General features: G+C 37.0%; 1 protein-coding gene across 1 annotated transcript; it reads right to left on the bottom strand.

Moving 5' to 3' along the window:
• Positions 1-6,889: 6,889 nt before the first annotated feature.
• On the bottom strand, positions 6,890-9,088 carry igfals (insulin-like growth factor binding protein, acid labile subunit). The gene is made up of 2 exons (XM_032586405.1): positions 8,993-9,088; positions 6,890-8,866 (listed from the first exon to the last, which is right to left on the bottom strand). The coding sequence occupies exon 2, from the start codon at positions 8,859-8,861 to the stop codon at positions 7,128-7,130; it is 1,734 nt and encodes a 577-aa protein (XP_032442296.1). The 5' UTR covers positions 8,862-8,866; positions 8,993-9,088; the 3' UTR covers positions 6,890-7,127.
• Between the last annotated feature and the right edge of the window lie 2,950 nt (positions 9,089-12,038).

Raw genomic sequence — 12,038 nt, forward strand, 5'->3', positions numbered from 1 at the left:
TGTATACACATGCGCATAAGATTATAGTTGCTTTTATCCATATCCTTTATGGAACGAGCTAAAGGAAGGTACAATCATTTCCTCTTGGAAAAAAAATTATGAGACAAGAAATAAGCCATCACAAGATGAGTAGCCATAAGAAATCTAATTGTGGGATAAAACTTGGTAGTCAGCGATTTTAAAGCCACTTTCATTACCTTTTCTCTTCCACTTGATGATACCAAGAGTACTCCTCTAGCCAGTTCCCTCTGCATTGTCCAGGTTGCTCGATTTGCCTTCCACAAGGTGGCAGCCTGCCCTCAGCAGCTGCTCTGCCGTCTCCAGCTGGGAAGGCTCTGGCAGAGTGGTGGAGCATTTGAGGGCATCAGCAGACAGGTCGTGTGCCAGACGGCTGCAGATATCATGGACCCTGGTTCTAATAAACAAGCAAGTGGAACGTTTGTGTACAGTTTATAAGGTCACCTGGAACGGAATCATATTTCAACACCACTTCCAGGAGAGTCCCTGCCAAAAGCCTATAAATATTTAACCTAAAGATGCCTGCAGTGTTAGACGCTTTGGTTTAAATGGAGTTGAAAGGTCATTACTGAAAAATAAGGATTTTTTTTTTTACAAAGCTAATACATCAGAGATAAAAAAACAAAAGTATGTTAATCTTATACAAGTTTGATTAAAAGCAAAAGAGTGGCCACACCTCCATTTGATCCGAATATTGACACAGCTGAAGGAGTGTTCTGGGGCAGATTCAGTATGCTGCTTTGTTTGCGTTCCATGCAGCCCAGAGGGTCTAAGGACAAAGTCAGTATCTGAAAAAACAACAACAAAGCTAATTTATTTAGTCAAAAGTACAACCAAGCTTTCAGAACTGTGTATCATCCAAGTCTTGTCACTAACAATGTTTTTTTTATGGAGCTAATCTCAGAACAGCAGACCACTTTTGGGGAAACTGGTTTTACATCATTAATTGCTTGTTGATAAGATAAGAACAATTAAACGTTTTGAAAACACAATATGAACAACATCCTTAGCTTTAAAAGTGTTTAATACAGGCTGTCCATGTATCCTTAAATTCATGTAAAATTAAGACCTTAAAATTCTGTTTTAGATATTTTTTTCTTAATCACAGATCTTACATATTTTTCATGGCAAAACTATTTAATCTCTTTTTTGCCGTTCTTGTGGGACTTTTCTGTCAGGCTCAAGCTTGAGTCGCCTGGGAACACCTCTTCACTACATTCTGTGACTCCAGGTGGTTGAAGGTACCAGTAACAAATTGCTAATATATGCTTGGTAGCTAGCTAGCTGAGAAACGACTGCTTCCTATTGGACTCTGTTGAGATGTTAAATTTTACCCAATTGCTAATGTTTGCCCATGTAATGCGCCAGTTTGAAGCTATGAAGCTTACCGGAAATTGCCTGCATTGTAAACAACCACTCTCCACGACAAAATGTCGATCCGAATGAGGCGGCTGTTGACGTTAATTTAATACCGTTAGCGTGGCTTCACTACCTGCATTGCGGCTTCTAAAACTACAGGCAGACTACAGTTCTAAAACAGCAGAAAATCGACGTCATCTGTGACTCCGTGACAACTCCTTCTTCTGTTTGCTGATTGGTCCGGTAGAAATCCTACCGTAAAAGAATACAAGTGAAGGGGAGAAAGCCTAGACTTTGCTTTAGGCGAGATTTTATTCGAGCAGAATTGACAGGTTATTTGTGAATAGGTTGTACCTCAACAGGTTGACCGCAGGGGCGAGTTTTCTCTGGACACCAGTTTTTTCGTCACATTTTCTCCGTGGAGGCAAAGCCAGGACTACACAGGTAGGGCACATATTTGTGCCACGCGTGAAGATGCTTAATGTTCATTACTGTATTCACAAACGGAAAACAACCTTTGTGAGGTCATTCATGCTAAAAAATGACGAGAGAGGCTTCTCTGAGAGCGACCTCTGGTAATATGAGAACACAAAGGTCCGCACTGTTGTTGCACAGCTACTCCCTCACCTCGTTAGGACTGAGCTTCTGGGCCTGGAGACAAGTCAACTTGTTTATATTCTAAAACTATATCACAAAATTATAAGCAAGAAAATAGGTTAACGCTAAATGTTTGTTTGGAAACATACTCATTACCCTTATTAGCTGACCTTTCGATAACAGGTGGACAGACTAGTTCCCAGGATAGATGCACCGATTGCAGTTTTCTGACCAATCGCCAATAACCAATTTTTAAAAAGATCGTATCAGCCGACATTTCCATATTTCTTTAATTTATCTCCCTAAATTAAGGGAATGGGCTCCGATAAATCGTAATTCCAGCTTCTTTTAAGAAGTAAATTATTTAATTTATGAAAGCAATCATTTAGTAAATTAAATGATTAGTTTACAAAGAAATTTGCTGCAACAAGAACCTCCCTTGTTGCACCAAGGGTCTTAGTGAATTAATCCTTTTCATTATATTTTATTTCATCCATTATCTTCGAGTACAAAGAGCTGTCTTTTTTTATACTTTTGTGCAGGGATCACATTTCAGGATTTTATAAAGAGTTGCTCTCTTTCTGGCAGGGAACTAAATTATGCGATGTGTCTTTTCATGTCCTTCTTTTATATACTTTGCCTATGTCCTTCTTTGCCTGCCTTTTCAGGTCACAGCAGCAGCTCTGTGTCCTGACGCTTTCATTTACACTTTCGTTAGGTAAATGGTTAAACATCAACGTTCTCCCCCAACCTGGTAAAATGTTAAAATAAAATATCTCCTTTTTCTGTGTCGGAATGGAATGAATGTGAAAATACCACAGAAGAAGAAAAGTGGCCTGTCCACCTGTTCTGATGGCACAGTAATGTACTAGTAGCACCAGAGAGTCTGATGGGAGATGTGGAAAAAGAGTAGGTGGGCACTAGAATGCAGTTATCTAAAATAATATATAAACAAGGTGGAAAATTTAGGAAACTCAAACTTTAAAACGTGTCAAAATTACTATTTAAATATGATATACCATTGTTCTGAATGTACAGGAAAATGTACATTCAGATCCTGATGTACAGAGTTTTACATCCTGTACATCAGGAAAAATCTAAATGATTCTCCTTGCTGACAGGTGAGTCTCAGGATAGAGGCTGCAGACTATTGATGACTTTGTAATAATAAGTTGGAATCAATCCCACAGTTGATCAGAGGGTTCAGATAGTTCCAATTGTCTAGCTTTATGATATTTTTTAGTCACAGAACATCACCCTTAAGCCTTTTTATTATCATAACTTAACTTTATTCATAATCAGATCAAATCAGTGCAATTTTGGAAATTGCTACAATAAAAATAATTGATATGCCTGGGCTTTGAGTAAAAAAATCAGGGTTTCATCAAAATAATTGATAAGCAGTAATAATGTCAACATCAACCGTACAATATTGCCGTGCTTTATGATAGTTAATTGCCTTGAAAGCATTGCACATACATGCAGGCGAATCATTAATAACCTCTGAAAAACATTTTTAAAACTTTTGACATGCAATTAATTTGATATGTGGAAGAAGATGCATAATTTTTATCCCACTTTAAAAAAAAACAAAAAACCTCAAATAGATTATCTGGTTATACAACTGAGTTTGAACAGAGTTGTGCAGAAAAAAAATGTTTACATTGTTAAGTGTTTTTTTCTTTCTTTATTTTGACAGCAGACCTGTTCAGATGCTGGCTGTGACTCTGCTTCAAGTCTCCCTGAAAACCACAAGCAGAGCTCCCTGTGGATTTGACAGGTCAGTTGAGGGCAGAGGATGAATTTGGGTTCTTGAATTCTGCCCTGCAGAAGGTTGATAGAAGTATAATAATGTGATGTATATATTTTGGTACACTAAATATACAGTCAGAGCTGCAGGTAAATGGTTTATAAGAACCTATCTTGATGTCTAAGAATAGCCTGGACATGAAAATTTGATTGGAGATTTTTTTTTTTTGGACATGAAAAAAAATGATAATCACAGACACTATGAGTCCAGTCTGACTTGCTTACGTATATCACACACACAAAAAAAAGCAAACAAATAAAATACATGGAAGTGTGTTGTTGCAATGTGTTTAAAATGTGAAGAATTTCAAGTTTTAAGAATCCTTTTGCAAGAACTGTGTAGAGTAAATATTTTTTTAAATGAATAGCTTTATTGCATCCTACCGCTGCCACTAAGAATCTCTTTCTGTGACTAAATCAGCTGAAAACCGTAAACATTAATCCGGAGTCTAGAACACAGTGGAGAATCTATTGTGTTAGGAGTGGATGTTGAAAAAAGTTCCTGCACACCAGGACGGCTGTTACCTACAACACATTCCAAATGAGAAATATTAAAATCTATTCATAGTGTTTGATTCAGATTCTTTTTGTAAAATCAAAACAGAGCTAACTTTTAATGTTAATAGTAATAACATGTTACTCATAACAGAACAGTCCACTGTGGACTGCCCATGCTCACCTGAGTGTGTGATCTCTTTTTCATCAAAACCCTCATGTGTTTCCAGATCTAAACCCCAGATTTAGACTAGATCTACTCTCAATAACCTAAACCACACAGACAAACAAAATGATGACATATAAAAATAAGTATAAATAAAACTGGGATTAATTTTTAATCTAAAAAAATGAATTGTGCATTCTTTTTATTTTATTCCTTCACATTTATTGTAAAACATTGATGAGCAAAGGTTAAGACATGCAAAGGTAGTTTACTCTTTTTGGCCAACCTTGACTTCAGGGTTAAAAGACATAGCAAGCCTGCTGAAACATACATACATAAACAAAGTGACATAAAAATATGAAGCAACAACTTAGTGCTTGTTTACTTTGGCTCATACAAACTCATAAAGTAAATCAGTCTTCTCAGGTGCTGGCTGCTTCAGATCAACAGACTTGGTCAGAGGAAGAGTTTTTAGCAGCTTATTGATTTCTTGGGCACATTCTGGTATACGTGAACCTTCTGTCTGGTCTCTGCTGGTCACCATCAGAATCTGTATCACAGTTTAATTGATTTGTTTATGATAAGTTCAATGAATAATGATCAAATACTTATATTTGTTGTGTTGATTCTTTAATAAGAACCATAACGAGAAGTTATTTGAGACTTCCTGGACTGCAGAGCAGAGGACTGTTTTTCCACCCACAAATTTGCATGAGTCATGGGTACATGCAAACTCAACAGAGTGACGGTGCTTGTTCTTCTTTTTCTCTCCTTCTGTATGATGAGTACATGTGCCAGGATATGTGTTCCCGTTTCCCTCCACTTCTTATATATTTTTAAGAAACATTAGTCAGTCTTTCCCTCTGAATAGATATAAAAACTGAACCAAAACAAAAGTAAGAGGTGAAAATGTATCCAGTGCAAAAAAGATTTACCTGACCCATTTTTGGGTCCCAGAATGCTCTTTAAGATTATGCAGGTGGTGTTTTTTCTCAGAAATGTGTTTCCAGGTAACTGATGAAGGAATTATGGATTTTTCTTTTTCATCACAAGAGCAGAACACTATAAGTCGATACAAAAACATCAGCACTCCTGGTGACCCAGCTGCAACTGTTCCTCCATATTTTTTCAACAAAATCTTTTGTCTTCAAGACTTTTAATTTCTTTATTTTACATTTTCAGTAAAAAGACAAAAAAGGTAGGATATCGCTTATATTGCCTGGCATTTTAAGTTTCTTAGTGGCTCTGATAAAGCCAGTTTAGAAGAAACAGTCTTTGCTTGATATCCATATATGATTGGTTGTTCCCAGCATTTAATACAAAAAATAAGCTAACTAAGCTCAAACTTACAAAATGCAAATTAATATATCAAATTGCAGTTGTCATTGCTATATCAATACATGCAGCGCTGGAGCTACAAAGGACTTCTTGGATGCAGTATTTAGTAGGCTATTAGGTTTCAGATGTGATGCATTAATAGTGATGGAAACACTGTGATGATGAAAAAGAAAGTAGAGACAAAATATAAGTTACACATACTCAATATCCTCATCATAATATTGAATAACAATATTGTAATATTGCAGTTTCCTAATATAGCTACATAGTCAAACACAGTTTATGACCAGGTCTCTAAAACATGGATCAAATGTGTAAGGTATTTAATTGTAATCATACTAAAATACTGTATATTACCCAAAAAATAATTGACTGCCTATAATTTTTTATTCTATTGTAATTTATTTCCTCTTTTCAAACACGCCACAAATGAGAGATTTTGTATTGTAGTTCACAAATGAGGCATCTAATTTAGTTTCATCACTTATATTTCAATTTAAAGAGACAGATTAACCCAACAGTCAAGTTTTCGGACCGTGGGAGGAACATATAGATAAACCACACATGCATAAGCAGAATATTCAAACTACACATGGAAGAAAAAAAAAAACAGATTTGAACCCAAAATATTCTTGCTGCAAGGAAACAGTGCTACCAACTGCACCACTGTACAGCCTGTCTTCTGAACATAATGTAAGAGTAAATCATAATTTGAAGAGCAATGTGTCAGAAGACATAATTATTCTAATTTTCTGATATATACAGTATATATAACACGCATAAAAATGACCCTAGTCACAAGTAGAGTCTTTGTCTCGTCTACTTTTAGTTGGCCTTTACTGAATCTATGTTTTGGCCAAAAGGGTGTCAAAGTTCATCTTCATTAGACAAAAGCATGGTTAGATTAAAATATTTCCAAACAAGGGATTTCCAAATAGGAGAATGTGTGAACCTGATTTCTATAAAATGTGTGTTTGTCTTCTGTGATAGGTTAAATTTTCCATATGAAAATTTACAGATGGAAACTTTCCATCATTAAAGTGTGTACCTCTTTTCTTTTTGCTCTCTTTCTGTTTTTTGAACATAAAAGTTAACAAGCGCACAATATGTCACACATTAAAATATTTTATTAAATATCTTCAGAAAATTTATCTCCACACAAGTAATAAAACTTACAATCTTTACTGAACTAACAGAATTTATTGATGGTTTAAAAGTGTATCCTTTTTTTTTCCCAAATAAAGGTCTTTCTAAGATCTGATGTTGTGTTGAATATACAGAGAAAATGTAATCTGAACCAGAAACGCATAGTCAGCTTTTTGTATCAATCAACCAGTCTCTAACCTCAGCAGCTTCTGAAGTGTTCGCTGCTCACATCCCGTAGGTCCTGGCCAGCTGCATGTAGAGGGCTGGTGCATGTAATGTTGTTATATATGGTGATCGTACTATCAGGTTCTTCACCTTCTCCATGGGTCTCTACTTGTCGAGGGATGACTTGTGGTTTTTGCAAGCTGTAATTTCTGAGTGGAAGTGTGGTGCAGTCACATTTCCACTGGTTTCCAGACAGCAGAAGTTTCTCCATGTTCTCTGAGAAATTGATGACTAAACTTGACAAGGCATTGGCTCGCAGGTCCAGGTAGCGCAGCCGTGGAAGTACTTGTTTTGTTCCATTCTGCAAAAACTGATGACATTCATTGTTGGACAGAAGAAGATACTCCAGATTACTAAGCCCAGAGAAAGTTTGATCTGTGAGCACCTCCATCTTATTGGAGCTTAAGTCCAGTCCTACAAGTCCTACCAGACCCATAAAACTGTGATCTTCCACCACAGAGATGTTGTTCTGTTGAAGGAAAAGCCTCCGTAAACCAGAGAGACCACTGAAAGCTTGAGCTGTGACCCTCGTAAGGCAACCTTTGTCCAGATGTAGGCTGTGAAGCTTTGACAGAGTTGTGAACATTTGGTCAGGGAAACTTTGAAAGCAGCTTCCAGATAGATTGATGACAGCCACATGAGACAGGCCAGTGAAACTTCCCACATGTGCCTCTTGTACCTGATTATAATCTAGCTCTAGAACCTCCAGATGGCCAAGTCCTTCAAAAATCCTCTCCCCTAGAGATCGAATCCTGTTGTAACTGAGCCTTAGTTCTTCCAAGTACTGCAAGTCACGGAAGGTTCTAGGCCTTAAGCCAGTGATAGAGTTGTTGGAAAGGCGCAATACATGAAGACTGCTCAAGCCTAAGAATGTGTCTTCATGTAGAGAAGTCAATTTGTTGTTTCTCATGTCGAGCCATCTGAGCGATTTCATGCCTACAAACGCCCTGGGTACCACACTTCCAATCTGATTCTGGGCCAGGTAAAGTTTTTGCAGCTTATGGAGTTTAACAAACACATTAGCTTTGATAACCTTGATGTAATTTCCTGTCAGATCCAGCTCTTTAAGCTCACCAAGATTTTGGAATAGTGCCGGTTGCAAGTAAGCAAGTCTGTTACCCGCAAGGTTCAGTTCTCGCAGACCTTGCAGGTCATGGAAAACTGTCTCTGGCAAGACTGTGAGTGAGTTCCATCCTAGATTGAGAAACCACATGTGCGAGAGCCCAGCAAACAGTCTTTCGTCAATACGACTGATGTGATTGTTATGAAGACTGAGTGAAGCAAGGTTAGGTGTGTTCTGGAAGATTGAACCTGGCAACCCACGAAGACGGTTTCGCTCCAGGTGCAAGTGTGCTAGGGATCTGAGGCCTCTAAATGTCTGATGGTCAAGGGTCAGCAGCTGGCCACTCTGTAGATTCAAAAAGTCCAGATTGCTTAGATCCCTAAAAGACGCAGCTGGAAGGGAAACAAATAAGTTTCCATCTAGCCAGAGATAATGAGTGGATAGTGGGATGTCAGCTGGTACTTGAGTTAAGTTCCGAGCACTGCAGTAGACGATGAGCTCCAAGCTGTAGTCATCATGCAGACAGTTGCAGCCTTTTGCACAGGGAATTGGATCCTGAGTCACCTTGTCTCCAGCTGTGTCTGGGTCTGGCAACACCGCTGATGCTCCCAGTATCAGCAGTTCCAGTAGTATAATGGTGTGCATTCCAGCTATGGAGAGAGGATTAATATCAAATCAAAAGTTAATTGTACAAAATCTGTTTCAAATCTGTTCATGTTAAATTAGATGCAGTGACAATGCATTTCTTGCTTAAATGTCTACTGTATCCTGCTTACCTTCAGTTGTTGAGGTCTTGATTTAAAGTGGAGAGGCTGTGAAACACTGGATGACTGATGCTTGTGCAATTGTTTGTATGCTGAATGGAAAGAATGCCAAGCCCTCAAACTTTTTTTTGACATCAGCTGCACTGAATGTGCACCATTAACCCATTCATATCCATTGTCCATTTCTCTCAGTGTCTTAATATACTTTATGTAGCTATTTTTTGAAAGTGTAGCTAATAAATTGTAAACAAGACATGGTGTCTACACTTGATTTTACTTTGCTGTAATCATAATTTGTACTAATTGTGAAAGACACTTTCATCAATTAAGGCTTTGAACTGAATATTTTTTGAGAGTTAACTAACATCAAGGCACTGTTACTGAGTGCAAAATGGTGCATTTCAACTTGTGGCTAAACCTTTAGGTGCTATATGAAACATTTAACCATCTCAGTTTGCAGAACAATTCATGCATAATATCAGCTGGAAAAGGAATAGTGCTTTTGCTGCTCTATTTACTCAGCTATCCTGAGTCTGAGGTCCAAAGGTTCCAGAAGTCCATGGAAGTCCATTGAAGTGGATAACATTCTGTTTACTCTTTTACATGGTATCAGAGTTTATTTATACAGTCATCAAGTGGTCATGGTATGAGGAACAGCAAATCTGGATAGCACTGTCTCCTTGCACATGAATTATATTGATGTAGTCCAATACGTCCATTCATATATCCATTTACACATTTAATGTTTATTTTTTGGTTTATTTATTTACTTGTTTTAGACATACATTTCTGTTTCTAAGTAATGCGAAAACTGTAGATTCTAGTGACATTGCACTAACTGCAGTTTAATGTGTTTTAGCTTTGATTATTAGCTAAATTATTAGATTATTAGCTTGATACTTACCTATACAGGAAAGTATAGGTAAGTATGTGTGAACGTATTTGCGCCTAAGAAATAAGATTTCTTATGTTTTTGCTTTTTTTGCAGACTTGATTTGATGGCTGATAATATAAGACAGATTGACTAAATAGAAAAAGCAGTTTGCAAATGATGATTTAATCAAAAAAGCTATCCAAACCAACCTGAACATATGTGAAAAAGAAATTGCCAATCCATCAAGTGTTTGTGACGTCTTGCAATTCTACATCCCTGTGGAGGAAATTCTGCCCACTCTTCTAACTGATTGGCCAATTTGGTTAATCAGCTGACAGTGAGGCAACCCATATAATTTTTTATACAAATACAAGACCTGCAGAAGCACAGAAACATTTTGATGCTACTGCTCAATTGGCTCCAAAAACTACATTTTTCACAGAGCAAGAGTGGACTTATGAATCGGAGTGGAGCTGCGTGAAATTCCTTGATAGGAGACATAGAAAAAAATGAAAGCTCCACCTGGCAGGCTAAACTGAGGTATTTTCACTAGAAACACAGATGTTGTTTGGCTGGACAAATCAGTATCAAGTATACTATAGCATTGTAGTCCCATGATATATTTTGACTTGTTTTAAATTGCTAAAGTCAACTAGAACAGGTGGCGTTTTTTCTAAATAGCTGATTGTCTTCCATTACTCTGATGATTTATTTAATGTCCAGTAAGCTCATGTTGATTTGATGTCTTTCTTCTAAGGGAACTATTACTGATGTCACATAACCTCTTTATGTAAAATCTGGACTAATCATCTGAAGACAGTGATGCCTGGAGTGGCCATACATTGTGCTGAATCGTAAACTACTCTTGGAATAATTCTAGTTTTCTGCCCTCTCCTTGGAAAATTCACCACTGTTCCATATTTTCTCAATTCAGATATAATGTGTCTCAGGTATTTTTTTTTTGAGTTCCAACGACTTAGAAATCGCTTTTTAATACAGTCTAGATTAATCAAATTTAGATACATTATTTCTTAACTATTGTTGAATTTCTTTAAACCAGGCCATGTTTTTTTGCTTTTTGTTATCTTTTAGCCTACGTCATGTTGTCTGGTTCTATTTAAGGGATGCCTTGATTATACAAGGCAGACAGTTGTCAGGCCTGTGTACAAAAACAGAGAATATGGAAGGAGGCAAACATCGATGTATGCCTCCAGGCATATGTTTCTATATGTACCGCACAAATTTTAAGGTTTAGTTTGTTGTCCTTTTGTATTCATTTTAATATTTCTTTGAATTTATTTGCGTGAAATTGGGTCTTGCTCGCTGAAATTTTTTCAGTTTCTACTAAAGAGAGCGTTGCATAAATATCATCGCATGTTGGACCCTTAGATGATTTAGTATATGACAGACATACTAAAGCTTCTATCACAAACAAAAAGGTATAAATGCAAATTTACCACTAACCAGAAATGATGGCTTAGTATTATCATCTACCTATTCGGCTTTTTTTGAGATTTTTTATTCTCAAAAATATTAATAATTAAACTCCTTTTCAACATCAGAAAAATCTCTTAGAAAGATCTGCCAAGCGGTAACAATCAAATCTTTTACCTAACAGAAGAACAATAACTGAAACTGCCGTTTTTCTCAGAAAATTGCCTTGTGCCCTGGCTGCCGTAGGGAGCTGTTCATGATTGTTGCTCTCCTGACAAACACCTCTAATTGGCTAATTTTGTTTTACTCAGCCATGCACAAAGGTTTTCTTTTCAGGGCTCCCTGAGTGGAGATGAGGAGTCCTAGTAGTGAGTGGCAGAGCCTGCTGGCAAGTCTGTAAATTTGACTAGCCTCTCCCTTCTTTAAAGAAAAAATATTTTCTTAAATCATTCATAATACATGTTTTTCTTCAGCAGCAGAGGGGACTGAAAAGCACAATGTGAGTCTGATTTGAATGTCTGTTTCTTAATTGCTGAAATTCCTCATGCCTTTTCAAACTTCAACAAATGAACGAAGGTCAATCATTCCTTTATAGGAGGTATAAAATATTATAACTGCATACTGAACTCAAAAGTAACCTTATTGTACAATTCTCCTTTACACCACAGTCACCTTTCAAACATAAAACAATTGCTGTGGCAAATGTAACAACACCATGACATTTACTACTGAATGACACTTTTATAAAGC

The sequence above is a fragment of the Xiphophorus hellerii genome, chromosome 16 (genome assembly GCF_003331165.1).
Source record: "Xiphophorus hellerii strain 12219 chromosome 16, Xiphophorus_hellerii-4.1, whole genome shotgun sequence".
Taxonomy (NCBI): Eukaryota; Metazoa; Chordata; class Actinopteri; order Cyprinodontiformes; family Poeciliidae; genus Xiphophorus; species Xiphophorus hellerii.